Below are 26,781 nucleotides of genomic sequence, written 5' to 3'. Positions count from 1 at the left end.
TTCTGTCTGAGGCAGCTACTCAAACGTATTAGCTTTGACAAAAAAAAAAAAAAAAAATTTAAAAAAATACAAACTGGGTCAATGAAAAAATGCACTCCTAATCAATTTTTAATAGCACTTAAGATTTTATGATTTTTTAAACTTTCCTTTTAATAATTAATCAGAAAAATGAATCTAATTTAAACAAGGTGGTATAAGGTGTTCTGTATCTGTTTGATGGTGTTCTTAATGATGAAATTCAATTAGGGCTGACTTTTCATTATAAATCTCTGGTTTTAAGGTACACCCTGATTGGCTGATAAACATTTGAGGCTGGGAGAATAACAGAGGTGAACTGCGCTGCTCAGCACAATTTACTCATTAAGATTTTACACTGTTCATCCTAGCCTCCCCTCAGTTCCAACAAAAAAAAAAAAAAAAAAAAAGGAAAGAAACAAAATTCCACGATATCTGTAATCTCTGTGACTTTTTCACAGCTTGTTCCTTGCTACATCTCAGGGGACGGATCCTCAGCTGGTGGCAAGCACCATAAGGTGTACTGAAAGGGTGTCATAATTATATCTTAAATCAAGGCCTGTTGCACCCATGTGTATCTTTTGTCAGTAACATGCTCCATGGTTCAAACTCTGGGGTAAGGAAGAATATTAGAGGTTAAGCACCAGCCAAAACTTGCAGAATAATGGCCCAGACTGAAAGATGTTGTCTGCAAGGCTACATAGTATCACCATTCTCCTGAATTCAGTTAAATTTCGAAAGATGGAAGGTTTAGAGAGAGATCATCTATGCTTAAAAACTAGCTAAAATGGACCACCCCCTTTCTTTTACATTGTCTGTTTCACTATATACTAGCAAATAAGCACAGAATACAAAGCACAGCCTGTTTATCCATACCTCTTGATGGTCAGGACACCACCTGGTACATCTGTGACTCATTGCAACCAATCTTTCCTCAGACAGTCTCTTGCAAAGCTCATGGACAGATGCTTAGGCTGAGATGATAACAATACAGTTGGGTTAGACTATACCTGCACAGCATAATACTTCTAGAGCTTCTTCCTGCCTGCAGATGTTGTTCTCTGATAATTCCATTTGTTTGGATAAAATATTCATCTGGAAAAGGGTTTGGCAGGAAATCAACCTCTTGCATGTCCCTCAGAAAGAAAAAGGGGTGGAGCCTAACATCTTATGTATGCAAGATGCACTGACTTCAGATGTAACCCAGCATTTCTACTTACTTGTTTGGCTCCTTGCTGACATATAGCAAGAAAAATTGAAAGTATCAGAAGGGGAAGATCAAAAAAATTTTTAAAAGGCCATAAAAAATTGGGATTTTTCTCACTGAACTTTGGACACCTAAAAGTAAGATGTCTAGGTCTGAGGTAGTCACTTTGAATTCCTTTGTGGATCATGGAGCCTGAGAGTAGGTATATTCTACTTTAGAAGGAGATAAAGTTATAGCAGTTTAACTCAAATGGGAAACTTTGTCTCTAAAAGCAACTTGTCATCTTTTACTATTTTGTGTGAAGACTAACTGCACCAAGCTTACACAAGACTGTCAGTCTCAAATATTTAATAGCCAAGGCTATCTTCTTCTCTGCCCCCAGTTCACCTGTCCTTCAGCCAGAGATTTACTTTCTGTCCTCCAGCATTCATTTTATCTCGTTTCTGGTGGTGCAATATTTTTTCCACTGTCAAAAGCCAAATCACTGTTTTAAAGAGAGAGATGAAATTCACCTTCGTTTTAAAATGAAAGCCACATGGGAAATCCCAAAAAGCAAGTAACAAGAGTAGCCTACAAGATCCTCAGGCAGTATAGACATGGGGTACCTGAGAGCTGTGTATTTTCACTGAATGGCCTTTGAAGGGCATCAAGAAGAAGGGATTAGGCTGTCAGTGAATCCCTGAACCGGCAGCTCACAACAGGAGCCATCAAGGCCATCACACTGCAGGGCTCATCAACAATAAAATCCTGAGCAGCGGGGACCTGTTTTCACCCTTCCTGGAAGTAGCATGTTTTAAGACCTTGGGTTTGAAGTTAGTCACCCAGAATCCCATACTTCTTTACTCTCAGTTTTAAGAAACTTTCACTCTGTATTCTCTCTGTATTAAATCATGTAAAACCACCTGGGAAATCCTTCTTAAAGATCCAGCCTTGTTTCTCAAAGAGGAAACTCTTCAAGGCAAACCAGAACAGACTCCACTGTTGCAGAAGTGGATGCTGAGAGTGGTTAGTCTGGCCTGGCACCGCCTAGCAGCTTCCGCTCATTTCAGCAGAACACGAAAAGGAAAAACAAAAAAAAACAGTGATTTATATCTATTTGTGCAGGTGTAAACAATGACTTTCAAGTCAGGTTTTAATGGCACAAACCCACATATCCAAGCGTACCCAAACTGTTAGAAATAATACAACTGCGTTAGTTACTTATCGCTCATCACTGGACTAATCAGCCAAGAAGACATGGATTTCACTGTTCACAGCCTCACCTGCTCCTTGCTTTTTCTGCACAAGATGCTGCTCTGAAACGCACACAGATCCAAAATAAAGGCAACTTATGCACTTTAAGCCAAAAATACAGTAATTTTATTCAGCTCTATGAACCAACCATTGTAAATCTCATGTTGAAAAACTTAATTTGCTCAGTTTAGTACTCCTACCAGCTTGTCTTACAACAGTTCTTGTCAAGATTTCATCAAAGAACTGTTTATTTTTATGATCAATAATATTTTATATTTTCACTATTAATCATCTCAAGGTTTCTAGGATTTCAAGAACATGTAGTGAAGTGGCTGAAGCATTTCACAAATAAACCCCTAATTCTAGGATTTCATTGGTGGTTAGGTTCTTGTCTTCTAACCTATCCTTTTAACCACCCTTTCTCTGTACATTTACTAACAGCAGTGGCCAGACACCATCTTCTGCCTGCTGTTTGATCCTTATGTCCCAATGCCTCTGCAGAGGCATGCCAGGCATTCCAGGAAGATTTTTATCTGTCTCATCCTGGCTCCAGCCTTTCTGCAAAAGCTGCCTCCATCCTACAGAGATTACTCTGTTAGATAGCTTGGACCTTTTAAACATCTGTTACCTCCTGCAGTCGCATTTTATTTCTCAGCCCCCCTTAGCTGCACCAGACTGTTACCCCTCCAGACCCTTTCTCCTCACTCTCTGCAGTCTCATTCTCTCTTCCCCTTCTCAGCACTATGGAATTAAACATTTTCCATGCCTGAAGAGTTCGCAACATCATCTCATAAATTTCAACTAAACCTCAGGCACTACTAAATCACAAATAATTTTTGAAGTATTTGTTCACTGACTTAGGCACCTAACTTCAACAGAAATCTGCTAAACAAATAAGTGTAACCTTTTTACACAGAAAACATATTCCTTTTAGCAGCTTATTCAGAAAAATAAGCTCCTTTATAAGCTATTTTTGGTTGAGAGAAAATATATTCATCCCAACAGAGCTTGTTCTCTAACAGGTCACTTTCCAGTTACATACACTTTTTTGAAGCAGTGGAAGTCAAGCCTTTGAAAGGGTTCCAGCTTTATCCCAGATTCATTTAAAAGAGTTTCACATGTCAACTGTTACATGCATTTTCTTGCTTTTGATTTCTCTTTCATGTGTTTACCCTTTATGCTCTTTGTATTGTCTATTCACATTTTCTCAATAAAAATCAATATAAAGCTAAGAAAGATAAATAACAGGGATTCACTGCATTCCTGTGCAGTTCACTGGCTGCACGATAAACTCACTTGAATTTCAGGCTCCAGCAGTTCTCTTTAAAGCTCAAAACCCAATAATCTTATATCACTCACGTGAAAATTCTCTAAGCACCCTCCTACCTAAGAATCAGGTCGATCGTGCCAGGACTAAAAGCATCTCCTGGCAGTGGATGTCCACTCACTCCAGCTTAAGATAATTAACGGTATGTCCATTATGTTGATAATTGTTGGGGTTTTTTTTATTTGACATTAAATCATTTTTTCTGAAGCTTACTAAAAAGTGTCGTGTTTTAACACGTGAATACTCCATCTTTATCAAGTGCACCTTATTAAAACCTGGCCTTTCCCACCTAAGGATATGTTACCATTGAAGCCACCAGGCCTTGTCTACACTGGAAGGTCACCATGGATTAGTTTGCTCACTTTATTTGCAGAGACTTACCTATATCAAATTTAAACGCACCTGTGCAACTCTGCTGTCTCAGCCTAAGACACTTTCCTTGTTAATCATTGCATCCACAACTTTACGCTTGTTTGAATTAGCTGCTCAGCATTCTGAGCATTTATCATGCAGCACAATGTTAAATCACTCAGGTCTGTAATTTTCAGCATGCTGTGGCACGTTTACAAGAAACTACAGGAATCCTGGGACTGAGGTCAAGCGAGCAGATTCCTGGGAGCCTTCCGTCCCACCAGCACCACTTCCCAGCAGCTCTATGGCAGCCCTGTAAAGCGCAGCATCAAGGCTCCACAATTTGGAGAGTTGCTGGTGCAAGCCAGGCACCAGGCACTCGCTTTCATCTGTGGATTTGACCCCTCAGTTTCCATGCATCAGGACAAGATCTCCCATCAGGCATCATTAGGCAAGTGCCCCCCCACAGGGCACTCAAAGGGCTTGGGGGCTTATCACTGTCCTCTTTTCCTTGTCACCCTCAAAGCTACAGCCACATGGGCTGTGAACATCCCATCTGATCCAGTAGATAATACTTTGGGCCAGAAGTGAGGCACCTGCACAGCAGGAAGACAGCATGGGAGCCAAAGGGCAATGCCAGGCACCAGACCACCACTGGGTACCTGCTGCTGCAGCCTAAGGGACTCGAGGCAGTGGGCAAGGGGGCAGGAGTTTTCTCTGGAACACGTTCCCATTTGTTGTATCATATTCTGGAGTACAACACAAAAAGGGACATGGGGAACAGCACAGAGGAAGTCTCAGAACAATTAACAGGACTAAACCGGCTGCTTTATTTAATTCAGCACAGCGAAACCTGAACAAGGGATACGTTTATAAGAGGAAACGAGAGCCCCTGAACTCGCGTCAGCCCCCTCCTGCAAGGGCACCGTGTTTCCCCTCAGGAAGGCCGTGAGGAAGCCAAAACTTCCGCGGGACCCCAAGGCCACCAGCAGAGCCATGAGGGGGGCGCAGCTCCCGCCCGCCCTCCAGGGGAGCGCTGCAAAAGCGCGCACCGCCTCCCCTGTGCCGGGCGGCGGCTTGGCCTCGCCGGCTTGCCGTAGCGGGGCTGGCGGGGGGCCGTTGCTGCCGCTGCCGCCGCCGCCGCCGCCTGCGGTACTTCCGTGCTGGCGGGGACGGGCCCCCGTGATGGCACAGCACGGGCCGAGTGTCACGCTGTCCCTCACGCTGCCCATCACCTGCCACATCTGCCTGGGGAAGGTAACGGCGGAGCTGCTGCTGCCCTTCCCCGTCAGCCCCCGCCTCCGGGCGGCCCGGTGGTGGATAAGGGAGGGGGGGCGTACGGCCGGCGGCTGCTCGGGAAGCTCCTCCGTGAGGCGCGCAGCCCTGACCCCACTGGGTTTATCTCTTTGGAGAGCCTGCGGCTCCGTGTTGGGAAGAGTTGGGATGTGGAGTCCCTTCTCCAAGGAGGAGTCTCCTCGGGTGATGAGGGTCTCAGCCTCGGGAAGGAGGGAATCCCGCCTCCCGGGGGGGGGCCGTTCCTGGCTGCGGGCAAGGTTTATTGCCAGCGCTGGGATAGCTGGAAGCGCGTCCGCCGTCTCCTAGCGGCTGTTAGAAAGGGCTGAGGGCCTCGAAGTCCCGTCCGCGCTGAAATATGGGTGCGTGGCTCCAGGGTGGAGGTTTTGGGCTTGGTTTTTTCGGTTCCGGTATCAGCAGGATAATCTCTTAAAATGCTAGGTGGGTTTGTATTTAGGCGTGGGGTCGTGTGGCAGAGGACAAGTGGAACAAAGAGATGTGTGACCAAGGGGATTTAAAAACTACTGAACGAAACTGCAAGAATCTGGAGAAAAAACTTTCCGTTTCCTCTTTCTGACCCTTTCTCGGCCCCTTTTTCTTCTCCCTTGGGAAGTGGAGGGCTCTTATTAGTCTGTTAGTCTCTAAAAGCCCCAGAGGTAATTTCATAGCTGTCACTAATTGCTTCTCAAATTCTTTGCTCATTCCCCAGTACTTGGGGTTTTTGTTCTTTTGTTTTTCCTTGCTCTCCAGAACAAAATAAACCTCTTAAACCACAACAGTGATTACAAGGGAAGAAATAGTCTTTTATGTTTGTACTCTGGCATTTACTGTCCAGTTAGTTTCTACTTCATGTGGCCTTTACTCCCACACCTTCTCTGCTTTAGATAACAAAAGAACGGACACATTTGCTATAGAAAGTATGTGTAGTGCTGGTAGTGTAAGTCATTGGACATCTCCTTTTTCTCAACTATCTTAACTCTGAGAAAGAATTACCATATTTAGTCATTTTGTGGCTTTTCTGTGGAAGCCGAGCAAGACTTCCGGCAGTGGTCCTGTTATCTCTCCTATTTATCAGTTTAATGAAAAAGGGAGGAGAACACAAATTTACTGTATCAAGAGTGGATACTCTTGAAAAAGAGGTGAGCAAAATCATACTGACAATGCATTTGCTGTTTGAATCTGATCCTAGTAACTTTCTAGTCTAAACACTTGGTAGATTCATTAGATATTCACTCATATTTGGCTATAAAGCCACTGGGTTATTTCAAGCCACTGTTTCACACTTCCACTTATCTCCTGGAGCTGGCCAGGAATAGATGTTCCTGACTTTGTACTGGAAGAGATTTCCATGCTCTGTTCACTTGGCATCTTCTGCTAAGGTAATATATTAACATTATGTAAGTGAATCTGCTGGTGATATCTGTGATAAAGTATTTGAATACTTTCCTTTTTGGATAGATTAAGTTGTTTAAATTTCGCCAAATTTGACAGCTCTGGCTGTCGGGATTTTTATAATATTTACCTTTGTCTCTAGTTTGGAACTTCACTGAAAAACTTTATCAGAGAAAGGTCTTCTCAAGAGTAAAGTTAGAGGAATAAGGGAAAAATCTTGCTGGTTTTGTCCTGTCTTGTAGTGGGCAGCAGAAAGTGTTGTGAAGGGTTGACAGGTTCTAATATTTATGTGGTTTGTAGCAGAGGCTTCAATTTGAGTAGGAGGCCCGCCCTAGAGTCATAGAATCATAGAATATTTAGGGTTGGAAAGGTTGGGAGGGACACCTCACACTAGACCGTGCTACCAAGACTCCAGCCAACCTGGCCTTGAACACTGCCAGGGTTGGAGCATTTACCACTTCTTTGGGCAGCCTGTTCCAGTGCCTCACCCCCCTCACAGTAAAGAACTTCTTCCTTATATCTAACATGAACTTTCCCTGTTTAAGTTTAAAACCCATTCTGCCTTGTCCTATTGCTGCAGTCCCTGATGAAGAGTCAGAATGTACTTGCTATCTTTGCAAAATTTGCAAAGGACTGCAAAAGAGGAACTATTCACTGTTCTTAACAGTAAGGGAATAAAAAGATTGAAGAGAAACCGATTCAGTAATGACAACCACTCATTGTTTTTAAAGAAGCAGAAATCTTGGGGGGGAGGGGGAAGAGGAGGAGTATTAGCCCATTTTGTTAGTGTGAGCAGTGTTGTGAAGTATATTGCCAAGATGTGCAAATAACCATTTATAATCAGAGTTAATTGCCTGGATAAATTTCCGTGTTTCTTACCTGAATATTCTTTTAACACAGTCTGTATTTATAATATCTGTATTCATAATTAGCAGTTAGTTCAGAAGCCACCTGCATCAGGCTTGTTAGGTTCACTCGTCCTAGGAGGGCTGAAAGTCTCTCCTGTAGGTTTTGATGTTGACAGTTTGCTTGGGCTTCAGCACACAATTTTGTGTGTGTTGAAACCCCTTAGGATGTCTGCGGATGCATTCACTGATACTAGTGTGCCAGCTTGAACATGCGCCTGCTCCTCCATTAATGCTGCTTGAAGGTCCAGAAGTGCCTTCAAAGCAGCATAGATGTGTATAGGATTTGATTTTGACCTGCGTAGGAATTGACTGGTGGAGGAGGGGGAATTAGGAAATAGCTCAGAACCAGCTAGCTGATCAGGCCTTCTCAAGCCGTAGTATTTCTAGACATTGTGGTTGATAAAGGAACTCAAACTGTGCTGTAATTCAAGTGAAATGTTTTTTTAGTAATGAGTATGTCCCGATCCTCCACCCCCGGGGCTTGTCACAGTCGGTGGCTCAGGGACTGAGTGAAGGGCAGCAGTACCCCCAGCCATTGTGTGACCTTCAATAGCAGCTTCTGCTCTTGTGCGATTTGCTTTGTGTGGGTCCCAAGACAACAAAAGTATAAACCTCAGCCCTGAAATGAAACTTGTAAAGGTGTATAAATCAGAAGCACTATACCCTGGAGAGTAATAAATGTGAACTGTTTTGCTAGAGATACGGAGTAATCATTTGCTTGCAAGAAGTGTGCTTCTGTGTCAGTTTTGAGGTAACTGAGGGACTCTTCCTCCCCAGGGGGAAGACCTGAGCTCCTGAAATGTCTTTTCCTGTTTGGATTATTGTACATTATTCTGCTCTGTGTCTTGTCATCACCATCCATGTAACTATTCTGGGGCTGCCTCTGAGTCAGAAAGAAGTTTAGCTAGAGAAAAAGTTGGGGCTTTTTTTTCTCTAGCTGCTGGTGGGAAAGCTAGAGAATACTCTTTTCTGGCAAAGAAAAGCAGTAAATAGCAAGATTTTATATATGTAATTGAAATTGTAATACTTAAACTTTCCCAAAGCGTTGGTGTGCTAATGCTTGCATCAATAAAAAAAAAAAACCACAAACAAACAAAAAACCACCTCCTTAATTAGAGGTGAAATTGTGCAGGCGCTTGGAGAAATTGCTTAGTCTCTCTCTATTCACACCTTCAGTAACTTGAGTTTCTGTTTGTGTACAGATAAATCCTTTGGCTCCCAGGACTGTTGTATGGGAGGTTTTAAAAACACTGTGAATCGTGTTATGAGACAGAGGCATAAATAGTAAATTGGAGAAGAGGCTGGTAGATCTGGGCCTTGATTCAGATACATGTGTATTTCAGTGGTAAAATGGTTGGGTTTTAACTTGTGCAACCCTGATGATATGGGTATGATTACTACAGGACACATCTAATCTGTTTTCCCAAGTGGTTATTGGCTGTCCTTTCCAGTTGCTTGCTTCTTCATGCCAGTATTTTATTTTTCTTCTTTAGTTTGACTGCATTACTAATAGAATGAAAAAGGAAGATCTTGGATATGATGAGGACTTCTTTTAAAGTTGAAAGGATTCCCTTCAACTTGGGCTTTAAGTGCAACACAGTAGAATCTAAAGTACTAAATACTGATACTTCTGTGTCTCAAAACACATTTCTTAGACACTTTTCTTAGGGGTGGAGGAAAACCAAATATTATTTCTAAGACCCTGAACATAGATACTAATGTTAAGTCCCAGGAGATTTGAGAGTGCGTGTTATAGTAAACTGTAACGGAAGCAGCAGCAAAGCATAGATAGAGAGGAAAGTCATTTTATCTCTGTATCATATTTAGTCCCTGTATGCATACTTACTTTCAAACATGGCTTATAGTTAAATGACAAGAGAGAATAATGCATTGTCATTAATATTTTCTAAAAGTTTGTTTACCCTTCTGTTTTGGAAGGGAAGGGGAGGAAAATCTTCTTGAAAGGATCTGTGTCTGATTGGAATATTTAATCCTTCAGTTAGCTGCCCTGTTCTCGAGTAATGACTTATTTAGTAGCAATGCATATCTAGCAGGAGGCTTGAATTAGTGATTGCTGGTTCATGTTTCTGCTCTGTGGTTTTGGCCCTTACCCTCTTTAAGGCTGATTTCCATGAAGCTGATTATGTGCAGGCTAATCTGTAACACTATCTGTTTCAGTGACACCTCTTCCAAGGCAAAGGGCTGGTTGTTGCCAGGAGCAATCCCTCTTTGCCTCACTTTTGGAAATTGGTTAATGGATGTCTTTTGGTCTCCTTCAACCTGGGAGGCAAATGCATTTCACTAGAGTGATTGGCTGCATTTCCTGGAGGTTGTGGAGGGAAGCGAGGATGCCTGCCATACTGTGTATTAATGAGCTCTTGGAATCAAGACCTTAGTTTTGCAAAAATTATTATACCTTTGGTGCCTTCAATAGTAGGGAGTTTTGGTGTTGTGAGTCAGGAGGTCACAGCTAGCTAGCCCTGTGAAACAAGTGTCTTTTTCCTACAAGACCAGACTTTCACTGAATGGTGGAGTAGTATATTTTCATATTCTGTTACCTGAAGGAATTTTAAAGTATTCATAGTGTCTTTCTGTTTGTTTTCATTTTTTCCCCCTTAATACTAAAAGGTACGTCACCCAGTCATCTGTGTCAACAGCCATGTATTTTGTTCTATTTGTATTGAAGTGTGGCTGAAGAACAATAATCAGTGCCCAGCTTGCAGGATTCCCATCACACCTGAAAATCCTTGCAAGGAAATTATAGGTAAGGATGACTCTAGGCTTTGAAATAACTTTCTGGTATTTACTGCCGGAGGAAATTCTTTTGAGTCCAAATATATCTGGGTATTTTTTTCTTCTGTGTGTTTTTTACCAGCATCTACTGACTTGAAATCTTTCCAAAAGCATACATAATAGCTACAAGGTAAAAATGCCAAAGATGACATGTATATTAACATCTAGATTATTCAAAGGCAGCAAGTGCCCCATGGCTTTGATAATTGCTTTTTAAATCTTGGTTGGACAGTAAAAAAAAAAAGTCACGCCTCATGCTTGAAGTACTCTACGTATGCTTTGCAACCTGTCTACCTAAGAGGGTAGTGCTCAGCTGAGCAATAGCATATTTAAATCCAGAATCTTGAGTATATGGTCTTTTTCCTCCCACACCAACCCCACCCCTTCACGTTTTTTTGGGGGTTTTTTTTGTTTGTTTTGTTCAGCATTTCTTCCCTTGTGGTTTATTTTTAAGAAGATGTCTTTTAGCACAGAAATAAGACAAAAGCTGCAACACCTGAGTGAGGACCCCAACTTCCCCAGTGCTGGGAAATATTGTGATCTTTATTTGGCATGACATGTCAGCTCTTTTCTTTGGTTCTGAGAGAAAAATATATATGAACAGCCTTACTTTAGAAACTCACCCTGTCTTGTACTAATTAAATACATGCTTGATTTCCCCAACCCACTCCTCCCTCTTAGCTCTGTTTTAATAGATGGTCTTTGATAAGACAGGATTTTGTCAAGGAAAATACAAAGTTAAAAAAATTCAAAAGTTGTCTGCTGTGAGGCAGGATTTTGGCTTCCAAACATCACTAGTAGATACTCCCATTTAGCCTGTTCTGAAAATGAAATGACTTGAAATCTTTTGTGGTCATAGATTATAGAATCATAGAATAGTTAGGGTTGGAAGGGACCTTAAGACTATTAGTTCCAACCCCCCTGCTGTGGGCAGGGACACCTCCCACTAAACCATGTCACCTAAGGCTCTGTCCAGCCTGGCCTTGAACACTGCCAGGGATGGAGCATTCGCAACTTCCTTTGGCTACCCATTCCGGTGCCTCACCACCCTTACAGTAGAGAACTTCTTCCTTATATCTAATTTAAACTTCCCCTGTTTAAGTTTTAACCCATTACCCCTTGTCCTATCACTACAGTCCCTAATGAATAGTCCATCCCCAGCATCCCTATAGGCCCCCTTCAGATACTGGAAGGCTGGTAGAGGTCTCCACGCAGCCTTCTCTTCTCCAGGCTGAACAGCCCCAACTTCCTCAGCCTGTCTTCATACGGGAGGTGCTCCAGTCCCCTGATCATCCTCGTGGCCCTCCTCTGGACTTGTTCCAACAGTTCCATGTCCTTTTTATGTTGAGGACACCAGAACTGCGCACAATACTCCAGGTGAGGTCTCACAAGAGCAGAGTAGAGGGGCAGGATCACCTCCTTCGACCTGCTGGTCACGCTCCTTTGGATGCAGCCCAGGATACGGTTGGCTTTCTGGGCTGGGAGCACACACTGCTGGCTCATGTTCATTTTCTCATCGACCAACACCCCCATGTCCTCCTCCGCAGGGCTGCTCTGAATCTGTTTTCTGCCCAACCTGTAGCTGTGCCTGGAATTGCTCTGACCCAGGTGTAGGACCTTGCACTTGGCATGGTTAAATTTCATAAGGTTGGCATCAGCCCACCTCACAAGTGTGTCAAGGTCCCTCTGGATGACATTCCTTCCCTCCAGGGTATCAACCGAACCACACAGCTTGGTGTCACTGGCAAGCTTGCTGAGGGCGTGCTCAATCCCATTGTCCATGTCAGCGGCAAAGATGTTGAACAAGGCTGGTCCCAACACTGATCACTGAGGGACACCATTTGTTACTGGTCTCCAGCTGGACATTGAGCCATTGACCAGAATGATTAGTCCAATATTACCTGTATTTGTAGTTGATAATATGAAAAGTGCTATAAAGTGAATGTCTAGTATTGAACTGACTGAAAAATAAACAATACTAGTGTTTCTTTCATCCTATGCTGCTTTAGGAGGAACAAGTGAAAGTGATCCTATCTTTAGCCCGACAGTCAGAAAACACCTACGTAAAACAAGGCTTGAATTGCTCCACAAAGAATATGAGGTAAGGACATAGGGAGTGTTGTGACTTTCCAGATGAACTGCAGTTGTTAAATTACTGCATACAACTGGTCCTTTTGCATTGAGTCCTGTTGCTTCTAATTTGAGTAAAAGTTTATACTGGAATTACATGAAACTCTGCTGTGTTAAAATCCTGGTTTCTGGCTAAGGTTATGGGGGAGCATTTGCTGGTGTTTGAAGTGGTCTTGCTAAAGACAAGATGTTATTCTTTATATGCTGTAAATAGCCAGGCACAGACAATGATACAGTTTTGTGGGAATTCCACCCCCAGGTGGTATGGGGTGGTTTTCTTTATGCAGATTGGGCATTGGGGGCTTTTTGTTTTGTCTTTGATACAAATGCAGACACTTCCTGAAGTAATTCCATGTTGCTCAGGGATACTAAATTCCTTCTTAAAGAATATTGCCTACTGTAACCTTCTGGAATAGGTTAATTTTTATCATTGTTGCTTTTTTTTTTTCTGAGAGTAAGTGCTTGGAAGTTTATCTCCACTTTCCTGCTGGAAAAAATACTCTCTTAGGAACAAGGTGAAAAGGTGTTAATAAGGAATATGTTTAGTTTGTTTTCTCATCTGTTGTTTCCTTAGTAGCAGCAATGTGAAGACATCCCATATTTTGTAAGGAAACCTCTCTCGGGGAGGAGAATGGGAGAAAGGAAGCAAATACTGTATATATCCTTAACACTGGGGAAGTAAGGGCTGTCTTTTATGACGAGATGGCCTATAGCTCAACTTCTTTCATCCTCTATGAAAGGAGGAATCAGGAAAAGGGGTTTTCCTACCTTTCTGTTGAATCAACTCAGATAGGCATAGGATAACATAAATCTCTTCAAAAACCCTAAATTTAAAATTATTGTTCTCCTGCTGGTGGTAATGGTGGTGGGAAGCCTGGTTATTCGTGCAAATATGCCTGGGATTTAAGTAAATGCTGTATATGGCCTCCTTTAGTAACCTGACCTTGCACAACTCACATATTTAAGTTGGTGAACAGTGTAGAAGACATGTTTTCAGGATAAATTCTTTCTTTTATTCCTTTAACAAGAGGCTTTTGAAGGTTTGTGCTTTTCTGTGGCTTCAGAACGATATGGCTAAGAGCTTTGTTCTTTGCATTTTGAGAGTCTTTCCTAAGATGCTACTACTTTAGCACAGCTGAAGCAGCCTCTTCCGGACAGTGTTCTGTCCAGTTTGAATTTTGAGGCTTTCAGCATCTGAACATGTGACATTTCAGAATTATATGAGAAACATTCTCAAATAACAGCAAATGAGTCAGCAGAAGACAACCTTAAGAACACTCTTAATACAGGAAATCCTCCCACAGAGTGCCCTAATAATAGATTCATGTTGCTGAATGCTTTGAAGCTTTTGGTCTGCCTGCTGGTTTGTTCAGGGTCCTTTATGTAGTCAAGGGATTCCCTTCACTAAAACATTCACTATGCTTGAGTGTGCAGGTTGATTAAAATCCTGCCTAGAGCACAATATATAAACATACTTAGATATATGTGTAAGTGAAGGCATACATCTGGGCTTGCCAGAACCCGTGTTTCTGAAGTGCTGTGGGAACTTGCCAGTATTATTTAATTAATCTCTCGCATTATTTTAATTCCTGTGAATTTCTGACACCTTTAGGATGAAATAGAATCCCTGCAAAAAGAAGTGGAAGATCTGAGAGGTAAAAATCTCAGTTTACAGACACAGCTGAAATCTCTTCTGGATCCTACGGCATCAGCTTTGTCTTGCCAAAATGAGGAAACTAGCCAATCAGCAAATGAAGCAAGGACCAGTGGCCCAGAAACCCCAGAGGAATGGAGCAAAAAGCTGAAAGCTGCCAATGATATGTATGAAAAAGTGATGGATAACACGGAAAAGCTAAAGGAGGTGATAAATACATTTCTTCAGCTACCTTGTAGTATAACTGTTTTATGATAGTTAAATGGGAGTGGGAACTAGCATGACCTTTGGGTACTTTATAGATCCAGAAGAAAGAGTTAAAAATTGAATTCCAGTGACTGTTGGTGTATCATAGTATTTCCATAAAGCCTTCACAAGTGTCAGATGTTATTGCTTGTTCTAGCGAGTCTTGTATGTGACTCTTCTTCAACTCCTCTGTCACTCTGTGGCTGGGTAATTGGATTATAGTAGCACTTGTCACCAGTATTGATGACCAGATTTTTCAGGCTTGCAATAATCTATATAATATATCTATTTTACAACTTTCAGTGGCCAAATACAGTACAGTTGACTGAGGTAGATTTTGCACTATTGCCTTCCCTGCTAGCCAATATTTTTGGTGCAATTTGCTGAGGCAGAGTAACTTGACCCTTTGACCGAAAATAGACAAGCTTCAGCATTTTATGACCAGAAGATCCTTTACTGGAAGCCTATGGCTTTTTTATACATCTTGGATTTAATACAGGAGAAAACCTGATACTGCAGAAGGATTGATGGAGGAGATAGTCATGTAAAAATATGTCTAAACAAAAATATCTTGCTAAATCTACCTGCAGTCACAAGAAGGATCACCTCAAACATTAAAGAAGAGTGGCATTTCAAGACTAATTTGAAAAGCAAGGTGGAAGGAACTGGACTTGCATTTATTCAGAATGCTGCCTTTATTTCTTCTATTAAAAATCCTGAGTTGCCTCCTGCAAAATCGAAGCACTATGTGTTGGAGGACTCTCTTTGAAAAGCAAGAGCTGCTCAGTCACAACAGCAAGACCTCTTTCCCCTATACACTCAACCTGGAATCAGAAACCTTATCCCCTGAAGTACCTGACCCAGGAGCTTCAACCACCCATATCTTCCCAGTGAAACAGGGTCTAAAACCAGGCTGAGTCAAGAAATAGCAGTCACCTTTATCATTTAACATCCCAGAGCAGAGACTCCCAAAGTAGGCATTATTACTGAGTGGAGCTGTAACAAGTAGGGAAGTGGTGATAGGAGCCCAGTAGTAGAAATACTAGACAAAGTACACTCATAAATAATGCAGTTACATGAACTTGTTGATCTAGATGCTCAGTTCTACCTTGCCATGTGCCAGGTGGAGGATGCCCTACCCACCAACTCTGTGCAAGTTGTGCAATTTTCTATTAGATTGTGTGGCTGGGGAAACTGTGTCTCTGGAAAAAGAGAAAGGTGTTGTCCATGCTCTCAAATGGTTTCATGCTCTTTTGGTACTTAGGTATCTTGGATTCTTAGTCATTGTTTACAGGACAGTTTGTGCTTTTATTTTTTAAATACCAAATAGTTGACATGTCACCCAGACACCCAAGTCCTGGGCTCACCCTTCCCATTCCTTCTTTATAAGAACTCTCTATTTCCTCTTTCTGCCCCTAGGAATATTGTGTTGAGGGTGGTGGTGTTTTGGTTTTGGTTTGGTTTTACTGCTCTATTCTCTTTACCCTCCCTGCTCTCTTCACCTCACCTGGAGAGGTTGATGGGGTGGTCTGTATAAGCATTTAAGGTTTTCTCCCTCTCTTCTTGCACTGTTTGATCCTTCTGAAAAAGTACATTTCACTCCTGAGCCCAGTTGCATGGTTCCTTCTTCGTAGCTAATTCTAGATCATACTTTCATTATGCAGTGGAAGCGGCATCTAATTGAGGCGGTGAATTACAAGTCCTGGACTGGTGATTCTGTTTTCAGCATATAGAGATTGAGCCGACTATGAATTGCAGAGTATTTTCTACTTGTTAGGGTAGTGACACTGATTGTTCTGAAACACAGAGGCAAGAAAACTTGTTTTTATATGAAGTGTCTTGTTAAGGGTGTCTGCTGAACTGAGAAGAAGGAATTGACCTCAATTCAAGGAGTAAGAAGGGTTGTGTATCAGGAGTCTTAATCACAACATCCTGGAAGAAAGTAAAGAAGGACTGCAAATAGCTTGTCATAATGGATTTACATCCACAGGATAACTATGCTTTAAAAACAAGTCAAAAAACACAAAGTAATCTTACTCTAATTTGGAGTGGGGGAAGCTGTTCAACATTAGTTTTGCTGATACCTGCACATTGTAATGTTAATGTACTTAACGTATTTAGTCACATGGAAAAAACAACATGGAATTGCCATTAGTACCTCTCCTTAATGACTTTCTGTGCTAACTAACATAGCTGTGTTTATTTCCCTAGGTAGGACACTTGTGATGTATTTTGGGAATATAAATAAAAAATGATTGTTCACTATTCAGTTTTGCAAGCCATTTCCCATGATGGTTTTTAAGTGGTGTCCCTGTCTGAAGGCTGTTTCCTGCCTTCACATTTCTAGTTCTGTCTCTTTAAAAAGGAGAAACAGCTTGTCCTATAAATATTAGAAGTAATTTCTGGTTTACTCTGTACTTATTTTCTTTCCTTTTCTTTTCCTTAGGCAAATAAGAAACTGAGCATGGAAAACAATAGCCTTTTAAGAGAGAATTTGAGACTGAAAGCTGAAGTTGATAATAGATCACCCCAAAAGTATGTGAATATTTTAAAAGCTACCGTATTTTATTTATAGACTGTTTAACTGTTGTAGAGCTTTAACCTAAATCTGTGGTGGTGTACATGGTGTTACATATGTGGATTTTGGAATTTTTACCCTCATAGACTTGGGTGACAAATGTAACTTACAGAATAGCACCACATGGGTGACAAATGCAACTTACAGAGTAGCATCAAGTCTGCAGTGAAGGAGCGTGACATGACTACAAGTGTTATTTCTTGCATTATCTGGCCAATATTGAAGGACTGGATTCATTAGTTGAATTCTATAGTTAACTTGGTTTTAGTTATTTCTAAGTGTAGTATAAGGTCAAAGTAGGTCTGTTACTAACTGCAGATGTTCTGGTTGTTTGGTTTTGGTTTTGGTTTGTTCTTTCTTTTGCTGCCTTCAGGGTTTGTTATAGGGACTTAAGGTCCCTGTTCAAGGAAATTCCCTGGTAGCTTTGTGTCTGGGCAGGATATGTAGAATCAAGCTTCTGCAGCATGAGACAATCATTCTCAGAATGGAGACCTGTGTTTAATACTCTTAAACAGTTAAAATATCCGTGACAACAACCTCAAAAAGCAAAGACTTTGCTGTGCTTTGGAAGAGAAGCAACGTGTTCATGTTTTTAAGTCGTGTTTCTTTCTTTCTTTGGTTTTCTATGTTTTTTTTCTCTCATTGGTTTAGAACTTAGAAAGCTAAGAGCAGCATTGGCCAAAGGTTTATATGGGGCTTTTGAGGAAGAGGGTTGGGGGCACCTGTGTAATGTCAGAAGAGAGGTCTCTGGATTTTGTTCTAGTTCACAACTGACTTTCTGGAAGATGAAATTCATCCTTATAGAAAGCTTGCTTGCCATACTGCCTGTCATTTGAGACCACAGGGAAGAAGATGCATGATCCTTGTGCTGTGCTGTTGAAGGCATAAAAGTATATTCAGCCCTGAAGTACTCTAATAAGGGAGATAGAGTCCTGTTTAAGGTCTTGGCAATGGAGAGAGCGTTAATGGCATGGAATGTCTTTTTCCATAAGATTCAAGAGTGAGTTGGCAGCGATGGCAAACTTGAAAAGTAAATAGACGTAACTAAATACATCATAGAAAAGAAGAGACCAGGTAATCTAACTTGATTATTACTTTACTGATGTCAGGTAAACTCCCTGGTGGAGGGAATTTTGTTTCTTCTAGATTTACTATCCTGTTGTTCAGAAAAATTAGATATCAGAGGGGAGGGGATGTGAAGAGCTAGTCTTTGTTGCAAGCTGATTATTTTACTGTCTTTTGCCAGTGTGGCCTAAAACACTAACCAGCCACTTCATTCTTTAGAAGCACAGATATAGGAAATGTTCGAAATTGGACAGTTTTGATGCACAAGTCAAACTTAAAAAAGTTCTTCTGAATTCCAGTCACATCCATCAGGTGGTAGGAAGTCTCTGCCGTCTCAGTGTTATTAGCAGATTTTATAAATTAGCTTTCATCCTTGTAGTCATTAGTCTGGCCAGTATCTAGACCAGACGTAATATTGAGACATTTTTTAAATGTTCTTCCAATTCTGATGGCAAACTTTCATAATACCTAAAAGGTCTTTCAACTAGGCTTCATACGCTGAACAGGGGTTGCAGTAAATGTTTTCTTACCTTGCTTATGAAACCAAAATTGAAGGCATAAACATCAGAATGTGACAGTATCACTATAATTAAGCTTTTCTGTGCAGGTACACTGATTTACCAGTACAGTTGTTTCAGTGTACTTTATTCAGAATTGCTCAGAAGGTAATTTTGGGGAAGAGTTTCTGAATTGCTCTCTAGTGCAGTTTTAAATAGTTATTGAATTGGATCTTTGTAATTTATTATCACTCTCATTGTTTCATTTGTCATATATTTCTCAGCTTCAGATTTTTAGGTATAGATTCATGCTTAACTGGGTGGGTAACTAAAACTTGCATCAGATTATTTTAGAGATGTTTTGTTAGTATTCAGTTCTCTTACCCCAAATATAGTTCATTTTGCGCATAATGACACTGAAGCTAAGTATCACAACCTAAATTATTTTAGTAGGCTTTGCTTTACAGCAGAGGAAATGCTGATAGCAGGTGAATGATCCCTTTGTAACACAGACTCTACTTCTGACCTCATAGGAAAAAATTTAATTGCCCTTCTGCAGTGGTCAATAAAAAATTTTCCTTTTATCATAGTCTTGAGTTATTTTCTTTGTTCATATCCATTAAAACCTGCTGAAAAATGGCATGTATGTCAATAAAATTGACATTGCAGCCATGTCAGGGATTTTTACACATTTTTTTAATTGGTGATGCTGATTGATTAGGTTTATTTTTTTTCCTCTTCTTTCTAAAACATTTTCAAGAATACCATACCATTGTATAGTTGGGACATAGGTCTGAAAAGAAAATAGGGGTAAGTTTCTTGCTCTAATTCTTACCAATGACCTGCATTAGTCTCCCATTTCTCCAGAAAATAGACTGTTTGGAGGTTAGTGGTTGTTCTTTGCCTTTTCTCCTGAGAAATTTTAGTGAGTTCCGTTTTTCTGATGCTGAACAGGAAAACTTCTAAAACTTAAGTTTTAGAGGATGATATAGCCCTGTTACTTCCAGCTCTACTTAAAATAGAAAACTCTTAGGTCTATTGGCAAGGCACAATGGATCTAAAAGCATGGATCTAAAAGCATTTTTGGCAAAGGGATATTTGCTTTTTACCTGAAGGAAAATAACTAGCATGACCATCTACTCCAGGGTATAGTGTATTTTATGAATGGTTAGATTCAAATTAGCTTGAACCAGACTTCTAGGCTTCCTAGGAGTCATTTCCCTAAATATTTAATTTCTTCTGCCAGTTAAAATCCCAGTATGAAAAGCTATCTGTAACATGCAGAAAATAGTTGTATTATCTCTTTTCTCTGGTTTTATGAGTGGTTTTGTTGTTGTTGTTTGGGGGGTTTGTTTTTTTTTTCCCTTCTTCAGATTTACCATTTATCTTTGTGATGTCAGGTGCCTGCACACTGAAATCTAAGGCTGCTGACATTTCAGGTCATTCTGTACAATATTCAATTTTTATCTAACTAGAATATTTCCATTCATGCCAGACTATTTGCTTCAGTCTGCATTTCAGTGAGTCTGAAAATAGACTTCTGGTAACCACTGTCCTGGGTGCAGGGCATAAGAATGCTGCTCTCTTCCTTGATAGAAACCTGGGCTACTTTCTCACCTCCTCACAAGCTTGCTGTCCCAGAGGACTGACCATTTTCAAAGACTGGCTGCAGTGTGGCCTTAAAAGTGAATAGTAGAAAATGCTGTATAGTAGCCTTCAAGACAGCTTTAGTTTCTTGAGTCATAACATTAAATCCTGAGGAATCACCCATTTGAGACACAGCTAAATCTTAGGTGGGTGGGTAAGAACATTCAGGTCACAGTTCTTGGTTTTGTGGGTTTTCTGGTGGTTTGATTTGTTTTGGTGGGGTTTTTTCTTAGTAATTCTGAAGTAATCCTTTCTGTTCTAGACTATTCACCAATCTTGTATGTATATAATCTGGCTTTCTTATGTGGAAGACCAGTGCAGCTTCACTGAAAGATATTAAAAAGCTTTGAGAAGCTTTGCATATTTGTCTGAATTCACCCAGTTTTCTAAGTGAAAGGAAATGCTTGTACAAAGAATGTACCTGACTTGGCTATTCTGTTCAAATCCTGCTGCTCTGCAGTTATCCAGCAAACAGTAAAACTTAGTCTTACTCGTGTGATTTGAAGGAGGTGGATTTCTCTGAAGGCCACGCATCTTCAGATTAGTTTGTACTCCTTGAACTGTGTGATAAAAGTGATTTACTGGCCAGCATTTGCTTATATTGAAAATAATCTGTTCTTTTACAAGCTTAAAAAATTATCTATAGCAATTGTTTCTATTACTTTCTTCAAGAGGAAGCCATTGTACACTTCTGTCAGGCCACTTAATCTGCCAATTTAGGATGGAAAGCAGTAGTAGGCTACACCCAGAACCACTTTTTCAGTGGAACCAAATTCCATTACAGTGATAGCTGGAGGCCAGCAGTCATGTAAAGGTCCTTAGGCTATCTAAAATGTCACTAGGTTTTGTGTTGAAGGACCACATCCCACCTGAAATGTCTTTCTATTCGCTTATGAGTGACTACTACTTTCTGTGGAAAAGCTTTCAGTTTTCTGGGGAAAAGATATACTTGAAACAAGTGCAGTGAGATACAAACTCATTGTTTAAGTGATACAACTAAAGAACAAGACCCCTAACACTCAGAAGACATTATTCAGGCATGAAGATATGAAAAGTGCTTTTTACCACCTGTATACTGAATACCTTAACTTCTCCTTAAGAATGTATCAATTTGTTATCACGTGTGAAGTGGTACATATCCTTTGGGGAAAAATAGTTTATCTAGAGTGTGAGGTCAAACTTTAATTTATTTTCATGTAACTGTACTGCATTCTATTATTACTGCCATCAGAGCATAACTTTTTTTGGCTGTGACACAGCTCCCTGAACACCTGAGGGGAAAAGAAGAGGAAATCTCTTATAACAATGGTTTGGTTTGGGAAGATGGGGAATATTCTGGCTTCTTTAACCAAAATACTTCTCTTTAAGCTCTCTGCTGACCTGCCAGATGAGTCACTAAAACACCTATGTCATCCTCTGGTCTGGAGTAATTGGTTTAAATATGTGCATTGTATATGACTGTCTTAAGTATCCGTGTCCTTGAAAATCTGGGAAATAAATGCATGCAAGTCTCAGTGCAGAAGCAGGAAGTCACTACTGTTCTGGTGCTTAACTACAGAGGTTACTGTTTGTAGGCAGTATGTCATATGCTCCATTTCTGTAAACCAAAATTCCCAAGCATATCCCTCTGCAACAATTAACATATTAGTAATGCTATTTGGCTTTGAACAACATACTGTATTTTTATAACCTGAGGACACTTGTTATAAAAGTTGCACTTGAGAATACAGTGCTTCTTCTTCATAAGCAAATCTCAGTCTGTCACTAATGCTGTTTGCATTAAATAAACATATTACACCATTCTTCCATTAAAAAGGAATTGCCAGGTATGCATATAAATGTAAACATGTTTAATTTTTATGTCAAAGTTAGAGCAGGCTCCAGAAAATTTTGCTTATTTTACATAAGTATTTTTCCCCATCTCTCACTTGGTTATTAAGCTAAATTGTATTTTTGTATCATCTTTATATCCCTTATTAAGCATTGTGGGGTTTGTTCCTGTAAGGTTGTGTGAACAAGTCTGTTAGAGAAATACTTACAGATTACCCAAACCAAAACCTGAGTTCCTTTTGCTGAAGGAGGGAATAAGCCAAAATGTGTTGTGTATGAGGATGCTTATCCCATTGTAACCCACTTCCCCTGAAAATATAATTACATTCGCAAGCTGTCTGTGATTCTGCTTTTGTCTAAATTCATGGGGGAGAGGGAGAAATCCTGTGCACTTTTTCTCCTATTTCCTTCTTGCATGCAACCAGAAATGGAGAAACTGCTATAATCAATGAAGAAAACTTACCCATAGAGTGAGCAAATGAAAAATGGTTTGTATTCATTTTAATGAAGACAGAAGTAATTGGGTGGAGGTAGTGCAGAGGTGGGGGGGTCCTTGCCTTGACAGAGTTCCAATCCAGCTAGCTGCTTTTAGGGGAAAAAGACTCTTACCACATGAACACTTCTAAATACAAAATTTGTACCTTGATATTCCATGTCTCCAAAGCAGTGAGTGGCACACACCAAACTGTGTGAAGCTTATGTGGTCTAATAGCAGTGCTGTGAAAGAACTGACTTAGACTGTTGTGTGAATCTACCCACCACTGAACCATCTACACCAAAATCTCCAAAGTCCTTTCAATATGCAGAAGCATTTGAATGGTGAAATATGTCACATATGCCCAGTTTATTTGGGGCTTGTGATACCCTCTACTCCTTTCCTTTACTGCCTCCTTAATTGTATTGTAATTGTCAGCATAGAGCAGCTTCCTACAGAAGCAAACAAAATACAGAAACAAAATATAGTTTGATTCCTTGCTGGAAATGCCTGCATAGTTCATCGGCATTTTGTCAGCATAGTCATAGGCCACAGATACACCACCTTTAGACCTCACTGCAGCACAGGTTTAAGGGTTGCAGTGAGAGCATTTTGCGAAGAGGTGAGGGGAATAGGATGGGGCAAATGGAATGGGAGTTCCCTGTGACTCTGAAGGAGCGGTAGACAGACAAAGAAACAGAGTGGAAATACCATGCAGTGTTTGTGCTGAAAGAGTGAATATAAACTTATGCTGTAACATGGAGGTTAGTGTAAGCCCACATAAAGAATTGTCACTTCTTTTCTTTGTGATATAAAACTTTATGTGTCAGAGTTGTAGGGTGGCTGCAGGTCCTTCCCTCCTTCCTAATAATACCAGAACTTTAATTGTTTTTTCTCTCAGTAAATTGAAAGCCTCAGATGGAGCAGGAAATTCCCTGGTGCCCACCTGTCAGTGACAGGTTAGAATTAGCAGGGCATATAGCTGAAACCTTCACCTGCCCTCTGGGGAAGGTCAGTCTTGAAAGCTGGTGAAGGATGGGGGGAAGGCAAGTCCATATCTTGGCAGTTGAAAATGTGCTGAAGCTGGAAGCATCATGAACTCTCAAGTTTCACAAACCACAAGTGGCAAGGTTTTTTTGTATTGGAGTCAAGAAATCAGATTGTTGCAGTTCTAAAGCTCAAAAAACAAGTAGCTCTGGAGCAGGTGGAAGTACCATCCACATGATGGCTGAGGAAAAGCTGTATATCTAACAGGAATATAATTGTAGTGGTCTACATAAGTATTTAAACCACCTCAAAGGACTGTTGCAGTTTCTGAATTTTGTATTGGCATTTTATATTTGACAAGGTGACATTGTGTAAGAAATGTATTGTAAAACACGGCTGTACTGTAGGAAAATGATTGAATGTAAATATTTCAAGATGTGGACCACTGTTCAAATGTTATCATAAATCTTTGCCATTGTTTTAGGGGATAATTCTTCATGCATATTTGAATTGAATTGATAGAACCAGCCCCTTGAAGGGTAATGTGCTTGTTATTGTCTTACTACCACTAATAGTTTAATTTTGGCTTTTCGGGTATTCAACTCTACATTATATATGATGATTTTATTATTTTTTTTCTTCATAAATAGCAGAGAAAAGTTTTGACTTTTGTTTTTGAATTAACACAGTGTTTAATAGCTTTGTTCTTTCTTGAAATGAGCTCACAGAGCACCATGAGGATGTCTTTTTCTATCTTAATATTTTCTTCCTTTTTTATTTCTTGCAGGTATGGTAGGTTTACAGTAGCTGCACTTCGGTCCAGAGTAGAACAAAGTGAACGTGAAATGAACCGTCTAAAAAAGGCACTGGAAAGAAGTGATAAATACATAGAAGAAATTGAGTGTCAGCTTTTACAGCTGCAAAATGCAGCCAAAGGAACACAGACAGTGAGCACTGTTAGTGAGAGAGTGCTTTCCACAGATGCTAAAGGAGCCGAGAGCAGTGAAGATGCAACATGTTTGAAAGCCCAAGTTGAGGAAAAAAAAGCTTTGACTACCAGTCAAAGTCCTGACAGTCTTGAACAGCTGACAAGTGGTGAAACTAGTTTAAGCTCTTCTAGTCAAGAGGGTTCAAATGGCTCAGATACCCAGTGTGCCTCAAAGAAAGAACTGTTTCCAAGATGTCATGGGGTTCTCCTGGACGAAAATACTACAAATATGGATGCCTGCTTAGAAGAGCAGTGGAATAAAATTGAGGAATGTACCCCATATAAGGACGAAGAACTTTATGATCTTCCACCATCGTGCACTCCTTTTCTGTCTCTCAGTCGCCTTCAGTTGAACACTCCTGATGGGAAAGAAAATGCAAGGAAACCATCAGCGTTCCTGAGAAAACTGAAATTTGAAGAGTTTTGTGATACTTCAGATGATTGCAGCAAAGATGCTCCTGAACACAGCACAAGCAGCTGTAATAACGAAAAGAAGCTAAACTGTTTTACTACAGGAAAATCAGGGTTTTGGGGGACCTGCCCCGCAAATTTTGCTGAGAACTTAGATTTTGATGAATCAGAGCAAAATTCAGTAGCTGGTCAGTCAGATGAGACATCAGCAAAGTCCAGCGATAAAACAAGTTCTTGCTTACCTAAGAGGTTGCATACCCTCTGCTCTTCTGAAATGAATCGCACAAGAACCTCTAGCGAGGCATCTATGGATGCTGCCTACCTCGATAAAATTTCTGAGTTGGACTCAATGATGTCGGAGTCAGACAACAGCAAGAGTCCATGCTATAATTTCAAATCCTCTGATCTTGATAATTCTTCAAAGTCAACAGAGTGCTCTAAGCTTCTGAATGGGTCCGAAAAGAAACTGGAAGAGATGAATGAGGAACAGAGTATGAAGTGTCCAGAGACAAGCGATCCAGCAGTTGACAGAACTGGCTGGAAACCTGCTGTGTTTTCCATGCTCTCCCCATCTGAGCTGGGTATGAATGACCACTTTCCACTGTTTACAGGCCAGAACACAGTGGCTAGTGATATCAAACCTCCAAACTGTTCATTTCAAAGAGACTTTTCTCAGAGTTCGCTATTCAGTAACTCACAAAGGTTGTTTGAGGAACAAAAGTTTGGTTCCTGCTTTTTAAAGATGCCATCTGACCTGCACAATCAGCTTAATCCTCCTTGGGTGTCTTCCTTTATAGCTGAAAGGAAAAATAAAAATGCCAGTCAGTCAACCAAGAGGAAAATTCAAAGCAGCCTTTCCAGTGCTAGTCCATCAAAAGCCACCAAAAACTGATTCTGCTTGGAAAGCAAACTTGACTTAAAGTCGTCAACCTGCAAATGTTTAATATTTACAGGTGAACTTAATGACTACCATGCAATCCAATGTATGTGAAATCTGAACAGTCCCTTCCCTGTTACAAGCTTTTTCCTAGGCAAGAACGAGTTCAGGTTCTTTTCTTTGGCCGGGCATTTTATTCACTTGGGGGTGGGTTTTTGGATTTTAAGTTTTCACGTTACATCATCTTCTAGTTGTGGACACAGCTAATGGTTCCCTTGAGCAGGACAGTTGCAAGTGATCTTGTCAAATCATGTCTGTAAGAATTTATTTTAAAAGTTACATTTCCCATTCCTAAAGATTGTCTTGTGCGTGTAAGGCAGCTACTGGCTATATATCCTATGGATTCATGGAATTGCTATAAAACAATGTCACTTTTGCCATAAAACTCACCTACCAGATGAAATGTTGCTGCTTGGACTGTTTCATAGCACTGTGCTATACTGAATGAAACTCTTTGTTTTATGGGGGTGTAAGGTAGCAGCCTCTTTCTTTTCAGGGTTACAGCACTTCAGTTAAAAAACATCTCTTCATGAACACTGCTTGTATCTTTTGAAGTTAAGCACAATTTTTAATTTAGTTCCCAAAAAGCATTGTTATTCTAAATGTGCTCAGTATGCCTGTATAGACCATAAAAATGGGTTTGTATGCTAATGACTTGTTTACCTAATGTGCACTGAACATTTTACATTAATACTGTACCATTTTACATTAATACTGCATGCTTTTCTATGTGAATTGAATAAAACATGTTATGCACTGTAATCCTTGATGTTGCCTCAAGTACTGAATTAGGAGAAAAAGAATGGGGAAACTTTTT

The 26,781-nt window shown here is 40.5% G+C and overlaps 1 protein-coding gene across 1 annotated transcript; it reads left to right on the top strand.

Annotated features, from left to right (window-relative positions):
- Window positions 1-5,136: 5,136 nt before the first annotated feature.
- OBI1 (ORC ubiquitin ligase 1) lies at window positions 5,137-26,504 on the top strand. The gene is made up of 6 exons (XM_057424035.1): window positions 5,137-5,390; window positions 10,355-10,490; window positions 12,529-12,620; window positions 14,262-14,510; window positions 16,996-17,084; window positions 24,416-26,504. Exons 1-6 carry the CDS (start codon window positions 5,319-5,321, stop codon window positions 25,917-25,919), a joined length of 2,142 nt encoding a protein of 713 aa, XP_057280018.1. The 5' UTR covers window positions 5,137-5,318; the 3' UTR covers window positions 25,920-26,504.
- The last annotated feature ends 277 nt before the right edge of the window (window positions 26,505-26,781 follow it).

Source organism: Pezoporus wallicus, unplaced genomic scaffold (genome assembly GCF_028554395.1).
Source record: "Pezoporus wallicus isolate ANWC-B61680 ecotype Strahan unplaced genomic scaffold, APGP_CSIRO_Pwel_v1 contig_16, whole genome shotgun sequence".
In the NCBI taxonomy this organism is placed as follows: Eukaryota; Metazoa; Chordata; class Aves; order Psittaciformes; family Psittacidae; genus Pezoporus; species Pezoporus wallicus.
The sequence above is the reverse complement of the archived record's forward strand: the minus strand, read 5'-3'. Positions and strand labels throughout refer to the sequence as shown.